Here is a 19,908-nt window from a genome sequence, read left to right on the forward strand (position 1 = left end):
TGTGTGTGTGTTCTTGGTAAGCTTCCATACTTGTGTTTGTGCGTTCTTGTATTTTTGTTACTGTGTCATGTATTGCAAAATTCTAAATACTAACTGTCTGCTTATTTCTATCTAGATAAACCTGGAATACCTATTGGACCAATCACAGTTGATGCCGTTGATGCCACATCGGTAACGGTCAGCTGGGAGCTACCAGAAAAGGATGGCGGTGCCAACGTCAGTGGCTATGTTGTTGAGCAGCGTGACGCTCACCGCCCCGGATGGCTACCAGTGTCCGAATCTGTCACAAGACCCACATTCAAGTTCACCAGATTGTCTGAGGGAACTGAATACGTGTTCCGTGTGGCTGCAACCAACCGCTTCGGCATTGGAGGATTCTTGCAGTCTGAAGTTGTTGAATGCAAGAGTCTCAAGAGTAAGTCATCATAAATCATAAAACACATACAATTCCACCTTTTGACAATATGTATTATACACTATGATTTAAACACAAAAGAAGTGAGAAAAGTGGCCGATTTTTTTAACCCCTTTTTCGTGATATCCAATTGGTAGTTACAGTCTTGTCCCATCACCGCAACTCCCGTACGGACTCGGGAGAGGCGAAGGTCGAGAGCCACGCGTCTTCCGAAACACGACCCTGCCAAGCCACACTCCTTCTTGACACACTGCTCACTTAACCAGCCACACCAATGTGTTGGAGGAAACACCGTACAACTGGCTACCGAAATCAGCATGCATGTGCCCGGCCCGCCACAAGGAGTCGCTAGAGAGCGATGGGACAAGGACATTCCGGCCGGCCAAACCCTCCCGTAACCCAATTGAGCGCCGCCTCATGGGTCTCCCTGTCGCGGCCAGCTGCAATACAGCCTGGGATCGAACCTGGGTCTGTAGTGACACCTCTAGCACCGCAATGCAGTGCCTTAGACCGCTGCACCACTCGGGAGGCCCAGTTTTGATGAAGTTAACGGAAAGAGATGATGGTGGGCGCAACTGAACTAATGTGAAATCTCTAATCTCTCCACAGCCGTACCCAGTGCACCAAACAGACCTGATGTACTGGATGTGACTCATGAGGGAATGACCGTCACATGGCAGCCACCAGAAGAAGATGGAGGGTCCCAGGTGTCTGGATACATAATTGAGCGCAAAGAGGTCAGATCTGAAAGGTGGATGAGCATCGTTAAGAACCCAGTCACCATGACCAGGTACAGATCATCTGGTCTGTGCGAAGGCAATGAGTATGAGTTCCGCGTGATCGCCCTGAACTCAAGAGGCTCGAGCAAACCCAGTATGGCATCTAAACCAGCTATCGCCATGGATCCCATCGGTATGTATCTGTAATCCTCTACCTTGGTTGTCGTGCCCAACATTGGAATAGGCAGTAAATTATGTAATTATTATGTTTTACTATTTTGCAATGTGTTATTCAACTCAATGATCTATGGGTCCAATTCCCCTGGAACTTAGCACCCATTTTCAAAGATGTATGCATAACCACAACTATTCTGTTTGTTGTCTTTATCTAAACAGAGCCTCCTAGCGCACCACAGTTCCCCATGGTTACAGACACCACCAGGACTTCTGTGTCTCTGGCTTGGAGTCCTCCTGAGGAAGAGGGTGGTTCCGTCATCACTGGTTACCTGATTGAGATGCAGAAGGTGGACCAGGTGGAATGGACCATGTGCAACACAACACCCATAAAGATCTGTGAATACACTCTGACACACATGCCTCAGGGAGCTGAGTACAAGTTCCGTGTGATGGCCTGCAACGCTGGAGGACCCGGAGAGCCAGTCGAGATACCAGGAATTGTCAAGGTTACAGAAATGCTTGGTAAGGGATTAAATACGTGTTTAGAGTGCCATGAAGAGCTGTATTTTGTATTTTGCTTTTGAAGCTTGTGTAAAATGTGAACTAACCTAACGATGTCTGTATGCTTCATTTCAGACTATCCCGATTACGAACTGGACCCCAAATACGAGGAAGGCTATGTGGTCAGACAGGGAGGAGTCATCAGGCTGTCTGTGCCAATCAAGGGTAAACCAGTCCCTATCTGCAAATGGACAAAGGAAGGCCGAGATGTCTCTCACCGAGCTATGATCGCCACCAATGATGATATCACTGAACTTGTGATCAAAGAAGCCCACAGAGATGACACAGGAACATATGACCTGGTGCTGGAGAACAAATGTGGCAGGAAGGCTGTCTACATCAATGTTAAAGTGATTGGACGTCCAGACGCACCTGAAGGTCCTCTTGAGTTTGATGATATCCAGGCTCGCTCCGTAAGAGTCAGCTGGAGACCTCCCTCTCAAGACGGTGGCTCTGATATCCTGGGTTACATCGTTGAAAGGCGAGAAGTATCAAAGGTAGCATGGTACACTGTGGACTCAAGAGTGGTGGACACAGCTCTGGTGGTCAAGGGACTGAAGGAGAATGTTGAATACCACTTCAAGATCACTGCCGAAAACAAATTTGGTGTGAGCAGATCTCTCAAATCAGATGAATGTGTCACTCCAAAGACACCCCTGTGTAAGTTTTTTAAATAATTTTTCTGCAAATGTGAAATGTGTTATTGTGTTAGTTATCACTCCTCACTTCTATTTACAATTATGCAATTTACTTTTGTATACAACAGCTCCTCCAGAACCTCCAATCAACCCACCAGAAGTTATGGATGTCACAAAGAGCACTGTTGCTCTATCTTGGGGCAGACCAAAGGATGACGGTGGCGCCCGCATTACAGGATACTACGTTGAGAGGAGAGAGGTGTCCACAGAGAAGTGGGTGCGTCACAACAAGACACACATCACCACTACAATGTACACTCTCACTGGACTCATCCCTGATGCTGAATACCTGTTCCGTGTCGTGGCACAAAACGACATTGGTCAGAGTGAACCTGGACCAGTATCTGAAAATGTTATATGCAAAGATCCATTTGGTAAGTATATAATAGAAATAATACAATACTTTAAAAAGATGAATGATTGCAATTTAATTGTTCCCTCTCTTTCTCTCTTTGAATAGACAAACCCGGTCAACCAGGTGAGATTGATATCATCTCCGTTGCCAAAGACTGTATCACCATTCACTGGCTGCGCCCAGAATGTGATGGTGGCAAAGAGATCCTGGGTTACTGGATTGAGTTCAGACAGGCAGGAGAAAGTGCCTGGAAGAAATGCAACAAGGAGCGTTCCAAGGACAGACAATTCACAATGGGTGGTCTGATGGAGGCTACAGAGTACGAGTTCAGAATCCTTGCAGAAAATGAAACTGGACTGAGTAGACCCTCGCAGGACCGCCATGGGCATCAAGACTAAACTGAGCTGTACGTTGGTGTAATATTTTAATTGTCAATTATCATAAGATACTGTAAGTGCCTTACATTATAAACATCATCACAATGCATCATTCTCTGATTATATTTCAACAGTGGGAGAGGCTCCTAGTCTCAAGGAAGACATGGCAGATGTCATCACAAAACTTGGCGAATCAGGAACTCTGACATGCCAGATTATTGGACGTCCCCTTCCTGAAATCAGATGGTACAGATATGGCAAAGAGCTGATCCAGAGCCGCAAGTACAAGATGAGTTCTGATGGTCGCAACCATTCACTGACAGTGGCCACAGATGAACAGGAAGATGAGGGCATGTACACTTGCAGAGCCGTTAATGAAGCCGGTGAAACAGAGTCCAGCGGCAAGCTGCGCTTGCAGGCTGCACCTGCTTTCCACCCTGGATTCCCATTGAAGGAGAAATACACTGCAGGGTGTGGAACAAGTCTTCGTCTCCATGTTGTCTACATTGGCCGTCCAATTCCACAAATCATGTGGTTCTATGCAAAGAAGCCTCTCAACGCGTCTGAAAATGTGATCATTGAAAACACTGAGAGTTACACTCATCTGGTTATAAGGAATGTACAGCGCAAGACAAACGCCCGGAAGATACAAGGTGCAATTGACCAACAAATTTGGAACGGTTGAAACCACACTCAAGGTTGAAATTCAAGGTAACAGTTTTTTTCCCCAACTATTATTGCGATAATATCATTACTTATTTTATAAACTGAACCTATTTTTTGCATGACCAACAGAGGACTTGTTATCTAAATGTAGTTGTTTTTTGCTTTGTTTTCAGATAAACCTACCAAACCTGAGGGGCCTATTGTTGTTGATGCTGTGTTGAAGAGCGCAGTGATCATCAGCTGGAAACCACCGAAGGATGACGGTGGATCAATGATCACCAACTACATTGTGGAGAAACGAGAAGCAAAGGAAGGCGAGCAGTGGAATCTGGTGTCATCGTCAGTCTCAGGAAACACTTGCAGGATTCCAAATCTGATTGAAAATGCTGGATACTATTTCCGTGTTTCTGCTCAGAACCAATATGGAGTCAGTGAGGCACTTGAGGTTCCAAGTGTTCTCATTATCAAGAGTCCATTCGGTATGTATGCTAGCTGACAGTGATAAATATAGCAAATAGATCATGTGTACTGTAACGATTAAGATAATAATGCACTTGTATAAGATCGATCTCATCGTCTGTTCCTCAGAAAAACCTGGAATTCCCATGCAGCCTGTTGTCACAGAAGTGACCAAGGATTCTTGTCTTGTGTTCTGGAAACCACCAAAAGACGATGGAGGTGCCAAGATAAAGAACTATTTCCTGGATAAACGAGAGAAGAAACAGAACAAATGGATCGCTTGTACATCCAATCAAATCCACGAGACACATTTTGCTGTAAAAGGCCTTCTTGAGGGCTTTGAGTATGAGTTCCGTGTGAAATGTGAAAACATGGGTGGTGAGAGTGATTGGAGTGAGGTGTCAGAGGCCATCATTCCCAAATCAGGTCTCACAATGAAACCTCCTGTCTTCAGAGAAGAAATGAGACCAGACATGATTGTGAAGTTTAAATCCAATGCTACATTTGTCACCAAAATTGTTGGACATCCCATCCCTGCCGTGAAATGGTACAAGAATGGAAAAGAAATTGTTTCAGATGGAATCAAAATCAAATCGCAAGAATTCAAAGGAGGCTATTACCAACTTATTCTTGCTAATGCTGAGGACAGTGACACGGGTGTCTATCAAGTCAGGGCAACAAACCAAGGAGGATCCATCTCTACAACAGTTAATCTGACTGTTGAAGGTAAACATTTTTGATAGGCTGTTGATAAGTATTTTAAGAGAAAATGTTGTGTTGAACATACATATATAAAAAAAAAAAAATTGAATTCCCTTACATTTCAAAATAACTGTAGGTCAGTTTGCATTTTATTAGCATTTGTTACATATTGATAGGCTCAAATAATTTATATTCTTTATTCTCTGTCTACTCCAGTTCCTGCCAAGATCCACCTACCTCTAGAACTGCAAGGCATGGGGGCAGTCCATGCTGTCAAGGGTGAAGTGGTTACCATTAAGATTCCAATCAGTGGCAAACCCGACCCTCAAATCCAATGGCAGAAGGGACCAGAGATCATGGGATCATCTGCACACACTCAAGTGATTGTCACAAGATCATTTACTTCACTCGTCTTTCCTAAAGGAGTTCAGAAGAAGGATACAGGTTACTATGTAATCACTGCCAAGAACAGATTCGGAGTTGACAAACAGACCATTGAAGTTGCCGTGGCAGATGTACCAGATCCTCCTAAGGGCATTAAAGTCAGTGAAATCACTAGAGATTCCATCACTCTAACCTGGACTCCTCCTGAAAAAGATGGCGGAAGCCCTATCATCAACTACATTATCCAGAAGTGCCCCACATCAGGTGACAGGTGGATCCGCGCTGGCCAAACCAACGAGCCTAAATACACGATGATCGCTCTGTTTGGCAAGACAAAGTACCAGTTCCGTGTCATTGCGGAGAACCAGTTTGGTCTGAGCGATCATTCTGAACCAACTGAGCCTGTTACAACAATAGAGGATAAATCTGTTATCAGAAACTACGATGAAGAAGTTGATGAAGCTAGAGAAATCACCAAAGAAGAGGCTCCACATTCATCAAAGATCAAGATGGTGGCTGCCCAGTACACAATATCTGAAGAGCTGGCACGTGCCGGAACGTTTGGCGTTGTTCATCGCTGTGTTGAAAACAAGTCCAAGAAGACATTCATGGCCAAGTTTATCAAGATTAAAGGTACCGATCAGGAGCTGGTTGCTAGGGAAATTGAGACACTCAATCTTGCTAAACACAAGAACTTCATGTCCCTACACGAGTCATTTGACAGTTTGGAAGAAATGGTCTTGATCTACGAGTTCATCTCAGGCGTGGACATCTTTGAACGACTTGGTACAGGCAACTTTGAGCTCTCAGAACTGGAGATTGTTAGGTACCTGAGACAGGTATGCTCAGCTCTGAAGTTCTTGCACAATCTCAACTATGCTCATTTTGAAATCAAACCTGACAACATTGTCTACACCACAAGAAAGAGCACAAACATCAAAATTATTGAAATGGGCCAGGCTAGATTACTGACTCCTGGAGAAAATATCAGACTCAATTTCACTGCACCAGAGTACTGTGGACCTGAAGTCCACCGCCATGGTCTTGTCAGCACTGCAACTGACATGTGGTCAGTTGGTGTGCTAACATATGTGCTCCTCAGTGGACTTAACCCCTTCGCAGCAGAATCAACCACGAAAATGATTGAAAATATATCAAATGTAGAGTACATTTTCGACAGTGAGGCCTTCAAAGAGACCAGCATCGAAGGTATGGACTTCTGTGACAGACTTCTGTGTAAAGACCTGAAGAAACGTATGACTGCTCATGAAGCTTTGGAACATCCTTGGCTTAGGTTGAAGCTGGAGCACCTCAGCACAAAAACTATAAAAACATTGAGACACAGAAGATACTACCAGACGTTGGTGAAGAAAGACAGAGAGACAATCGTCTCAGCAGCTCGTGTTGCTTTTGGTGGTGGATTCAGAAGTTACAGAGGTTATGCAGTTGGCAAAGTCAAGATTGCACACCCTGTAGAAGGTCTGAGAGCCGGTCCAGTCATGCATGGATCTTCAGAGGAAGGTGGGCATGTCAGATTTGTTTGCAACATTGAAAACTACGACGAAACCACAAAAGCAATTTGGTACTTTGGCACCCGCCAGTTAACAGCAAGTCACAAATATGAAATCAGCTACGTCAATGGAGTTGCTAGCATCTACGTCAAGGAAATTGAAACATCTGATGATGGTGTCTACAGATGCAAAGTCGTCAGTCAGGACGGTGAAGATAGCACCTATGGAGAACTCTTTGTCGAAACTGTGAGATGCTATCGTGAACACTTCATTGGACGCTCACTCACAAAGAAGAGAAAGCTTGATAAGCAAAGACTTATGCAAAGGCCACCAGAGTTCACTCTGCCTCTGTACAACCGCACTGCTTACATCGGTGAAGATGTTCGTTTCGGTGTAACCATAACAGTGCATCCAGAGCCCACAGTAACATGGTTGAAGGCTGGACAGAAAATCAAACGAGATGATAAGAAGTACACTTTCATTAGTGACAAGGGTCTTTATCAATTGATGATTCACAATCTTGACCTTGATGACGATGCTGAATATACTGTTATGGCCCACAACAAGTTTGGTGAAGACAGTTGCACAGCACAACTTACAGTGACACCTCACCCTGTTAGTGAAGACACCATGAGGCCAATGTTCAAACGGCTTTTGGCTAATGTGGAGTGTGTAGAGGGCCATAGTGTCCGTTTTGACTTGAGGGTCTCGGGAACACCTGCACCAACCCTGAAGTGGGAGAAGGATGGCAGGCCATTGGAATTCAACCAACAAATTGCAGTTGTCCAAGAGGATGTAGACTATCACGTTCTGCATGTCAGAGAAACTCTTGTTGAGGATTCAGGTCTTTACAAAGTTACCGCAACAAACTGTGTTGGATCAGTGAGTTGCCAGGCCACACTGAAGGTGGACCGCATTACATATAAAAGAAGAGAATATAAGAGTGAGGCGGAACAACAGAAGTACGTTCAACAACAAATTGACAAGACACTGAAAATGGCACAAAGCCTTTCCACCACTGAAGTTACTGGATTCAACCCAGCGGCTCAAGAAGCTTTGAAACACGCTGCAGACATATACAAGCCAGGAGTGAGCACCAAACACTGCGAGGGTGAATTTGATATCACAGAAGAAAAACCATTCATAAAGATTGAGGAAAGGAAACTTCGTATGCCATATAAAATTCCTGAGCCACGTGTCCATGATGCAAGTGCTCTGGATGAAGACCTGTTGATTAAACACTTTGTACCTTTGTCTGACATGAAGTGGTACAAGAAACTCAGAGATCAGTATGAAATGCCTGAGCGGATGTTGAAGATTGTACAGAAGAGACAGAAACGCATTCGTCTCTCAAGGTGGGAGCAATTCTATGTCATGCCCCTTCCTAGAATTACTGACCAGTATAGGCCAAGATGGCGTATTCCAAAGCTCACACAAGATGACTTGGAAACAGTAAGACCAGCAAGACGGTCACCTTCTCCTGGATCCGAGGCATCCTTCAGGTCAAGAAGACGCTCCCTGGGTGATATGAGTGATGAAGAGCTTCTGCAGCCCATTGATGATTACCTCTCAATGAAAAAAACTGAGCAGGAAAGGCTCCAACTTGACGAGGAGATTGAACTTGGCTTCTCTGCCTCCCCACAAGGCAGCCCTGTGCGGTTCGAGCTGTCTGCTCTGCGTCATGAAGCAAAGAAACATGTTGCAAGAAGAGAAGTATCCCAAGTAACCGAGCACAAGGTCAAGAGAACAGAAGTTTCCCAGTTCATGAGGAGGAGAAGATCACTGTCTCCTACATACATTGAGCTGATGCGCCCTGTTTCTGAGCTGATAAGAGCTCCTCGCCCATGTCCTCTGGAGCCAGAGGAGATTGTTGAAAGGAGATCACCCACCCCTGAAAGGACGCGTCCACACTCCCCCAGCCCCCCAGCTTCAGCTGAGAGTTCCTCCCGCTCATCCTCAAGATTTGAGAGGTCAGCCAGATTCGACATCATGTCCAGATACGAGTCAAGAAAGGCTGCATTGAAATCTGAGCGCAAGTACCAGACGGTGACCCAAACACCCTTCAGCCTCGATCACGCCCCACGTGTGACCGTGAGAATGCGTTCCCATCGCGTCCCATGTGGTCAGAATACAAAGTTCACTCTGAATGTCCAAGCGAAGCCTGAGGCTGAGATCCAGTGGTTCCACAACGGACAACTGATTCAACAAAGTGAGAAGTTCCGCTTCACAAACACGAGTGGAGTGCTGTCTATACAGATCCGTGATTGTCAGGCAGAGGACAGTGGCACGTACCGTGTTGTTTGCTCAAACTCAAAGGGAGAAGCGTCCGACTATGGTATCCTCGATATTTCTGGAGGTGAATTCTCCACATATACATCACGTCGTAAAGATGAGGAGGCTCCACAACCATTTGTTCCTGAAATCACAAAGACAGACCATTACCACATATCATCCTTCAAGGCAGCTTCCTCCTCAGCAACACACATGGAGGTGAAGGAAAGTAAATCAAAGTTAACTGAAACACGTGAAACATATGACAGATATGATACATCTGAACGATTTGTATCTGCATCTGAAAAATATGCTGCATCCGCTAAGTATGCTTCAACTGAATACTTATCATCTGCAGCATCCTTATCATCAGCATCATCTGGAAAGTTTGGATTGACTGAAAGATACGTGTCGGGTGAAAGACATGCATTGTCTGAAAGATATGCATCATCAGAAACATATGCTTCATCTGAAACAAAAATGAGGGCTATAGAGGGATCAGAAGTTGAGCAAGTGACTGTTCATAAAGTCAAGTCGACTCTGGCAGCCAGAATAATAACTCAACCACAGTCTGTAACAGTTAATGAGGGAGAGACTGCTCGATTCACTTGCGACATTGATGGCGAACCAGCACCAAGTGTTACATGGATGCATGAAGGACAAGTCATTGTATCCTCTCATCGTCTTATGGTGTCTACCACGCAGTACAAGTCTACGTTTGAAATTTCCTCTGTCCAATCTTCTGATGAAGGCAGCTACACACTGGTGGTTGAGAATGCTGAAGGCAGACAAGAGACTCGGTTTAGCCTGACCATTTTCAGAGCAATTGTTGAAGAGGAGGTTGTTGTCTCAGTGACTTCACCAGAGCCTGGATTCAGGTCTCCTGAACGAGTAGCTTCACCTCCCAGTGTTCCCCCAACCCCAACCCCATCAATCAAGTCTCCTGAACCAATCATGTCACCCGCTAGTGTGAAGTCGCCAACCCCATCAATCAAGTCTCCTGAACCAATTACTTCGCCTCCAAGGGTGAAGTCCCCTCCCCCAGTCAAGTCTCCTGAGCCAGTCATGTCGCCAAAGGGAGTGAAATCACCTCCCAGGGTCAAGTCTCCTGAACCAGTTGTATCACCTCCAAGGGTGAAGTCCCCTCCCCCAGTCAAGTCTCCGGAGCAAATCATGTTGCCAAAGGGAGTAAAATCACCTCCCAGAGTCAAGTCTCCTGAACCAGTTGTCTCGCCTCCAAGGGTGAAGTCCCCTCCCCCAGTCAAGTCTCCGGAGCAAATCATGTTGCCAAAGGGAGTAAAATCACCTCCCAGAGTCAAGTCTCCTGAACCAGTTGTCTCGCCTCCAAGGGTGAAGTCCCCTCCCCCAGCCAAGTCTCCTGAACCAAAAGGAGTGAGGTCACCTCCCCAAGTCAAATCTCCTGAACCAAAAGGAGTGAAGTCACCTCCCCAAGTCAAGTCTCCTGAACCAATCACTTCACCTAAGAGAATAAAATCTCCACTAACTGTGAAATCCCCAACTCCTAAAGCTCCAAAGATTGTCCACCAACTCACAGCCGAAGCCTCAGAAGACAAAGTGAGAATGGCCTGTCTATCTGAAAGCAGCGTGAGAGAAGTTGTGTGGTACAGGAATAGAGTGAAACTGACACAGAGCAGTCACTATGAGTTCCACATGTCTGTGGATGGACATTGTTCCCTCATTATCAATGACCTCTCTGAGAAGGACCAGGGAGAATACTCTTGTGAGCTCATCGCAGAAGGAGGAGTCTCTGCTAAATCTTCATTCTCATTCGTCGGCCAAGTGTTCCAATCCATCTACACTAAAGTCACAGCTTATGTGCAGCAACACATGGCCATGAAAGGTACGTTCTGCCATAAAAAGTATTTTGATTAAACTCAATTCTGTACCAATTCTTTACAAGCTTGTACATGCATGTTTCTAATGGTTCCTTGTCTAATTTTTCTTCTATTTCAGTGAAAACCAAACAAGTAACAACGAGTCAAAAAGAGGCATCTATGGCTATGGCTTCCCATACAAGTTCAGAACAGGTTGTTAAGAAAGAAATCCACGGAGGAGCTCAGATGATGATGATGGGGGAGAGTGCTGCTCTTAGTAGCATGCAGGAAAGCTTCTCTTCCCAATCAGCCCACATGGCTTCTTCTTCTTCTATGCATCAGGAGACCTCTTTCAGCAGCTCCAGTATGGCCAGTATGTCTAGCATGGCTGCCATGGCTACAGAAATGCAGATGGAAACCATGTCTCTATCTAGCATGTCTTCCATGACATCTTCCCATGCCATGAGCTCCAGCAGTATGACTGAAATGATGAGTCACTCCCACCTGGAGGGGTCCTCCATGAGATCCATTGCACAGGGTATGCTAGGTGAGTATCTCATACATGCTTAAGACATACAAGTCTTACAATGCATTATAGCCGCATCATAGTGCAATATGGCTTCAGGCTTTAAAGGAGCAATCTGCAGCTGCTACATCCAGTTTTGGAGTTATAAATTAATTATATGTACCCATTGATTCTTGAAGAATATAACTTAGAAATGCCTCATGAGCTTAGTTCAACTGTCGTACCCCACCAGAATCCAAAATATAAACTTGTTTTACTCCAATGTTTTTAAACAAAGTAAATGTAAGCAAGCACTATATAGCCTCAAAATGTGGTTAAAATATAATTTTGATATCATGGATGGTCAGTCCTTGCATCCATAGCTCCGTCTATGAATTTGAGAGTGGTTACATTTCTCCATCCCTCAGCTTTTTACCGAAACAGGGGCGGGGAACATTTTAATTGTTTCAACTTCAGATTGCCCCTTTAAGTAAAATATTACCCATATTTGTAGTAGTGTAGTTGTCTAAGCATTTTTTTTGTGTTTTCTCTAACAGGTGCAACAGGTGCACCAAGAATTGAAGCTCTCCCAGAGGACATAACCATTGAACTTGGGAAGGTTCTCACCGTAGCTTGTGCTTTCTCAGGAGAGCCCACACCTAACATCGAATGGTCCCGCAGTGGAAGAACCCTGCCTGGTGAGGAGCATGGCGGTAGGTTCCACGTCGAGACCTTAGAGGACCTCACTACACTCATCATCACCAGTGTGAAAGAGGAGGATGCTGGAGTGTACACCCTCAAACTGTACAATGACTTTGGATCTGACACTGCAACAGTAACTGTAAGCATTCGATCATAAATAAAAACAGTCAATATATTTATGTCCTCCCCTTTCCCTACTTCAATGCTTTTTATTTATTAATTTAACAAAAAAATAATCTTACTTGATAAAGACCTGGATTTCTGTTATTGTAAATATGAACTATTTTTATACCAAACATGACATTAATTTATGCCAAACTAGACTAAAGTCTAAAGTTGTTATAAAATGTGCCATATTGGATAATTATGACTTAGGATTTTTGATCCATTTTTCTGTGACATGTACATAATGTATATAGCCGAATTTAACGGTTATGGAAAATGTATGAATTGTTATTTATGACAATATTAACTCAAACAAATGGAACTGAAATGTTTAAAAGGAGAAAGTTTCGCATGAAACGAATACCCTGTTAAACCTGAAACTAAACTATGTGCCTCAACAAAAAGTTGAAGTCTTAAGATTTCCTCAACAGGTAGAGAGGCTCCCTGTTGAAGTTTATACTAACTCAGAGACGAGATGTTAGACACTGTATGTTATTACCCGCAGTGTTATTATCATACTCCTATGAATTGCAACATGATCATAAGACCCTGAGTGCTGTTTGCATATACCCTCATGTAAGCAGGACAACTAGGCCTTGTGTTCTGGACTGACTATGTCATAACCACCATTTTAATGACATGCTCAACGTGCGAGCGGCCTGCACTTGAGCTGAAATGTTTTTTTTTTTGTGTGTGCTCTGTTTCTGGCAAATTACTGCTTGATTGATTTTCCGAACAACATCAACCTGGCCATTAAAAATTGAAAGTCCATCATGAACTTATTTAGCAGAATCAGAGCTATCTCTTGGAGGTTTGCTTGAGTGCGTTACTTTTGTGTGTTAGCTTTAGAATTTCACTGTGTCAGGTGTTAAGGCAAACATCAAGCAAGTGTACCACAGCGATGCCACCTGCTGTGTTAAAATTAAAAGAAAACCAAATGTATTAGCTGTTCTGCCCTGCACTTTCGTTTGATTAAAATTAGTATTGTAGAATTAAATGCAACCTCCCCTTGATTTAATAAAGCATGATATCAGCACTAAAATGTTTTATGATTTGTGTTCTTTATTTGTATGTATGTATGTACGTACGTACGTATGTATGTGTGTATGTATGTACACTTTGTACTGTATGTATGTACAGTATGTATATATACTGAACAAAATATAAATGCAACATGCAACAATTTCAAAGATTTTACTGAGTTCATTAGGAACACCTGCTCTTTCCATGGCAAAACTGACCAGGTTAAATCTACTTCAATCAGTGTAGATAAAGGGACAGCCTTGAGACAATTAAGACATAGATTGTGTATGTGTGCCATTCAGAGGGTGAATGGGCAAGACAAAAGGGGGAGCAAATTAATATTAGGAATGTGTTCTTAATGTTTTGTACACTCACACCACATGACCAAAAGTATGTGGACACCTGCTTGTCGAACATTTCATTTCAAAATCATGGGCATTAATATGGAGTTGGTCCCCCTTTTGCTGCTATAGCAGCCTCCACTCTTCTGGGAAGGATTTTCACTAGATGTTGAAACATTGCTACGGGGACTTGCTTCCATTCAGCCACAAGAGCATTCGTGAGGTCGGGCACTGATGTTGGGCGATTAGGCCTGGCTGGCAGTCAGCGTTCCAATTCGTCCCAAAGGTGTTTGATGGGGTTGAGGTCAGGGCTCTGTGCAGGCCAGTCAAGTTCTTCCACACCGATCTCGACAAACCATTTCTGTATGGACCTCGCTTTGTGCATGGGGGCTTTGTCATGCTGAAACAGGAAAGGGCCTTCCCCAAACTGTTGCCACAAAGTTGGAAGAACAGAATCGTCTTGAATGTCATTGAATGCTGTAGCGTTAAGATTTCCCTTCACTGGAACTAATGGGCCTAGCCCGAACCATGAAAAACAGCCCCAGACCATTATTCCTCCTCCACCAAACTTTACAGTTGGCACTCTGCATTGGGGCTGTTAGCGTTCTCCTGGCATCCGCCAAACCCAGATTCGTCTGTCGGACTGCCAGATGGTGAAGTGTGATTCATCACTCCAGAAAATGCGTTTCCACTGCTCCAGTGTCCAATGGCGGCGAGCTTTACACCACTCCAGCCGACCCTTGGCATTGCGCATAGTGATCTTCGGCTTGTATGCGGCTGCTCAACCATGGAAACCCATTTCATGAAGCTCCCGACGAACAGTTCTTATGCTGATGTTGCTTCCAGAGGCAGTTTGGAACTCGGTAGTGAGTGTTGCAACTGAGGACAGACGATTTTTAAGTGCTACGCGCTTCAGCACTTCGCGGCTGAGTCGTTGTTGATCATAGACATTGCCATTTCACAATAACAGCACTTACTGGGGCGGTACAAGCAGGGCAGAAATTTGACAAACTGGAAAGGTGGCATCCTATGATGGTGCCATGCTGAAAGTCACTGAGCTCTTCAGTAAAGCCATTCTACTGCTAGTGTTTGTCTATGGAGATTGCATGTCTGTGTGCTCGATTTTATACACCTGTCAGCAACAGGTGTGGCTGAAATAGTTGAATCCACTAATTTGAAGGGGTGTCCACATACTTTTGTGTATATATATACACTACCAGTCAAAAGTTTGGACACACCTACTCATTCAAGGGTTAAACAAATCAAAATATATTTTATATTTGAGATTCTTCAAATAGCCATCCTTTGCCTTGATGACAGCTTTGCACACTCTTGGCATTCTCCCAGCCAGCTTCATGAGGTAGTCACCTGGAATGCATTTCAATTAACAGGTGTGCCTTCTTAAAAGTTAATTTGTGGAATTAATTTCCTTCTTAATGCGTTTGAGCCAATCAGTTGTGTTGTGACAAGGTATTTTTTTTTATTTTTTTATTTCACCTTTATTTAACCAGGTAAGCCAGTTGAGAACAAGTTCTCATTTACAACTGCGACCTGTCCAAGATAAAGCATAGCAGTGCGATAAAAACAACAACACAGAGTTACATATGGGGTAAAAAAAACATAAAGTCAAAAAATACAACAGAAAAATATATATACAGTGTGTGCAAATGTAGCAAGTTATGGAGGTAAGGCAATAAATAGGCTATAGTGCAAAATAATTACAATTAGTATTAACACTGGAATGCTAGATGTGCAAGAGATTATGTGCAAATAGAGATACTGGGGTGCAAAAGAGCAAAATAAATAACAATATAGGGATGAGGTAGTTGGGTGGGCTAATTTCAGATGGGCTGTGTACAGGTGCAGTGATCGGTAAGGTGCTCTGACAACTGATGCTTAAAGTTAGTGAGGGAGATAAGAGTCTCCAGCTTCAGAGATTTTTGCAATTCGTTCCAGTCATTGGCAGCAGAGAACTGGAAGGAATGGCGGCCAAAGGAGGTGTTGGCTTTGGGAATGACCAGTGAGATATACCTGCTGGAGGGCAGACTACGGGTGGGTGCTGCTATGGTGACCAATGAGCTAAGATAAGGCAGGGATTTGCCTAGCAGTGATTTATAGATGGCCTGGAGCCAGTGGATTTGACGACGAACATGTAGTGAGGACCAGCCAACAAGAGCGTACAGGTCACAGTGGTGGGTAGTGTATGGGGCTTTGGAGACAAAACGGATGGCACTGTGATAGACTACATCCAATTTGCTGAGTAGAGTGTTGGAGGCTATTTTGTAAATGACATCGCCGAAGTCAAGGATCGGTAGGATTGTCAGTTTTACGAGGGCATGTTTGGCAGCATGAGTGAAGGAGGCTTTGTTGCGAAATAGGAAGCCGATTCTAGATTTAACTTTGGATTGGAGATTCTTAATGTGAGTCTGGAAGGAGAGTTTACAGTCTAACCAGACACCTAGGTATTTGTAGTTGTCCACATACTCTAGGTCAGACCCGTCGAGAGTGGTGATTCTAGTCGGGTGGGCGGGTGCCAGCAGCGTTCGATTGAAGAGCATGCATTTAGTTTTACTAGTGTTTAAGAGCAGTTGGAGGCTACTGAAGGAGTGTTGTATGGCATTGAAGCTCGTTTGGAGGTTTGTTAACACAGTGTCCAATGAAGGGCCAGATGTATACAAAATGGTGTCGGCTGCGTTGAGGTGGATCTGAGAGTCACCAGCAGCAAGAGCGACATCATTGATATACACGGAGAAAAGAGTCGGCCCAAGAATTGAACCCTGTGGCACCCCCATAGAGACTGCCATAGGTCCAGACAACAGGCCCTCCGATTTGACACACTGAACTCTATCTGAGAAGTAGTTGGTGAACCAGGCGAGGCAGTCATTTGAGAAACCAAGGCTATTTAGTCTGCCAATAAGAATGCGGTGGTTGACAGAGTCGAAAGCCTTGGCCAGGTCGATGAAGACGGCTGCACAGTACTGTCTTTTATCGATCGCGGTTATAATATCGTTTAGGACCTTGAGCGTGGCTGAAGTGCACCCATGACCAGCTCGGAAACCGGATTGCATAGCGGAGAAGGTACGGTGGGATTCGAAATGGTCGGTGATCTGTTTGTTAACTTGGCTTTCAAATACTTTCGAAAGGCAGGGCAGGATGGATATAGGTCTGTAACAGTTTGGATCTAGAGTGTCACCCCCTTTGAAGAGGGGGATGACCGCGGTAGCTTTCCAATCTCTGGGGATCTCAGACGTTACGAAAGAGAGGTTGAACAGACTAGTAATAGGGGGTTGCGACAATTTCGGCGGCTAGTTTTAGAAAGAAAGGGTCCAGATTGTCTAGCCCAGCTGATTTGTAGGGGTCCAGATTTTGCAGCTCTTTCAGAACATCAGCTGTCTGAATTTGTGTGAAGGAGAAGCGGGGGGGGCATGGGCAAGTTGCAGCGGAGGGTGCAGAGTTGGTGGCTGGGGTAGTGGTAGCCAGGTGGAAAGCATGGCCGGCCGTAGCAAAATGCTTGTTGAAATTCTCGATTATTGTAGATTTATCGGTGGTGATAGTGTTTCCTAGCCTCAGTGCAGTGGGCAGCTGGGAGGAAGTGCTCTTATTCTCCATGGACTTTACAGTGTCCCAAAACTTTTTGGAGTTAGTGATACAGGATGCAAATTTCTGTTTGAAAAAGTTAGCCTTTGCTTTCCTGACTGCTTGTGTATATTGGTTCCTAACTTCCCTGAAAAGTTGCATATCGCGGGGGCTATTTGGTAGGGGGGGTATACAGAATATGTTTTTTTACCAAATAGGGCTAAGTCCATATTATGGCAAGAACAGCTCAAATAAGCAAAGAGAAACAACAGTCCATCATTACTTTAAGACATAAAGGTCAGTCAATACGGAACATTTCAAGAACTTTGAAAGTTTCTTCAAGTGCAGTCGCAAAAACCATAAAGCGCTATGATGAAACTGGCTCTCATGAGGACCGCCACAGGAATGGAAGACCCAGTGTTACCGCTGCTGCAGAGGATAAGTTCATTAGAGTTAACAGCCTCAGAAATTGCAGCCCAAATAAATGCTTCACAGTGTTCGTCACAGACACACCTCATCATCAACTGTTCAGAGGGGACTGTGTGAATCAGGCCTTCATGGTTGAATTGCTGCAAAGAAACCACTACTAAAGGACACCAATAAGAAGAAAAGACCTGCTTGGGCCAAGAAACACGAGCAATGGACATTAGACCGGTGGAAATGTGTCCTTTGGTCTGGAGCCCAAATTTGAGAATTTTGGTTCAAACCGCCGTGTCTTTGTGAGACGCGGTGTGGGTGAACTGATGATCTCTGCATGTGTAGTTCCCACCATAAAGCATGGAGGAGGAGGTGTTATGGTGTCATCAAGGCAAATGGTGGTTATTTGAAGAATCTCAAATATAAAATATATTTCAATTTGTTTAACACTTTTTGGGTTACTACATGATTCCATAGTTTTGATGTCTTCACTATTATTCTACAATGTAGAAAACAGTCAAAATAAAGAAAAACCCTTGAATGAGTAGGTGTGTCCAAACTTTTGACTGGTACTGATATATATATATATATATATATATATATATATATATATATATATATATATATATATATAAACACATCAATGACTCGTGATTTTCCAAATACATTTTGTATTCAACAATCTGTAAAAAATAAAATAAAAAAATACATATGTATAACCTATTACCTAATAGCCATGTAGCATGTTGGAACTGATAAAAAAGGTAGTGCAAGGTATTTCTACTCATCAATTCTAAATTAAGCCCTTTTGGATTCTGGCTAAACACACACACACACACAAACACAGATAGGGCCTGTATAGGCTGGCAGAAAGTAGCACAATGTAATATGGGGCTAAGCATGCTTGCTGAAGAGAATACCTTCATGAAGATGCAAAAATGCAATATTTAAAGTCGACTCCATGCTTAATAAACTGCTATACCAAGCAGAACATAAGAAGGACACTTTGGACAAAAGAAGATGCCAAAGTGGACATCTTCACTGAGATTCTCCTAGTTTCATTGGTTGTGGTAAGTGTGCACACATCCAGAAGATTACATAAGTCTCAGACGATTCATAAGTGAGGGAAAATAGCTTCAAATTGTATGGCTGTGGCCAAAGTTTCAAGCAACAGCATTTCAACCCATATGGGTCTTCATCCGTGTTGCCAACTTGTATTGACATTTTCCAGAACAATCTGGCTGAGGGCAGCCTCTTTGCAACACCTCTGAAGGGGTGTTTGATATCTCTGAAAGCCTTTCACCACATGCTAAATACCACAAATACCAAACAAAGAGCAGCACATCTAAATGTTTGACAGGTTTAGTGGAAATTGGAACATTAAATGCTTTTATTTTCCATATTATTATTATTTTAAACATTTTCTATTAACTCCAAGTGAAGTATAAATGAAAAATTAAGCTGCATTATTCTGAAACTATAGGAAACTGTTTCACAACTTCTCTACTAAAACTACAGTCATGGCTGAACGGCTATATTTCCGTTGTAGTTTTTTGACTGTGGGGCCATAGGGATTGCTAAAATTGTCCCAAGTCTGATGCTCCACCCCTCATCTGCAGCCTCCATATTTGTCCATGTACTTGTTTGCATATGCTTACCTAAAATATGGGGACATATTATGCATAAAACCCCTGTTATAAAAGGGGATGTTAAGCTCTTTTTTATTCATTTGTAGATCTCCAATTCAAATCGCTGAGGTAGGCTTATAGAGCAAAAACAACATTTAGCATTTCTCTGTCCAAATAGACCTACTTAAAATGGTCACTGTCCAAATACTTGTAATGGATGGCACTTCATTTGTAGGACTGGAGCGTGATGTGTCCAGCTCCTGGACAAACATCTTACTGGGCTGAGACGTCAGCGCAATGTCTAGTTTTGATTTACATTTCATTGAGTTGTCATTGGATTTAGGTAAAAAATGTGGGTACTAAAAGAATACAACAATGTGTAGTGGGATGGCCATGTTTCTCCAGGAGATGGCACTTGTGC

The 19,908-nt window shown here is 43.6% G+C and overlaps 1 protein-coding gene across 1 annotated transcript in view; it reads left to right on the plus strand.

Annotated features, from left to right (window-relative positions):
• The window catches only part of LOC123482901 (titin-like), a 57,342-nt gene extending 43,798 nt beyond the window's left edge, over positions 1-13,544 (plus strand). The window contains 14 exon segments of the mRNA XM_045212026.1: positions 116-415; positions 1,025-1,327; positions 1,531-1,833; positions 1,948-2,532; positions 2,639-2,944; positions 3,031-3,290; positions 3,292-3,331; positions 3,437-3,942; positions 3,944-4,013; positions 4,142-4,447; positions 4,557-5,153; positions 5,346-11,156; positions 11,270-11,677; positions 12,193-13,544. Coding sequence (XP_045067961.1) covers positions 116-415; positions 1,025-1,327; positions 1,531-1,833; positions 1,948-2,532; positions 2,639-2,944; positions 3,031-3,290; positions 3,292-3,331; positions 3,437-3,942; positions 3,944-4,013; positions 4,142-4,447; positions 4,557-5,153; positions 5,346-11,156; positions 11,270-11,677; positions 12,193-12,494 — 10,097 coding nt within the window. The 3' untranslated portion in view covers positions 12,495-13,544.
• The last annotated feature ends 6,364 nt before the right edge of the window (positions 13,545-19,908 follow it).

The sequence above is a fragment of the Coregonus clupeaformis genome, chromosome 40 (genome assembly GCF_020615455.1).
Source record: "Coregonus clupeaformis isolate EN_2021a chromosome 40, ASM2061545v1, whole genome shotgun sequence".
NCBI classification, from domain to species: domain Eukaryota; kingdom Metazoa; phylum Chordata; class Actinopteri; order Salmoniformes; family Salmonidae; genus Coregonus; species Coregonus clupeaformis.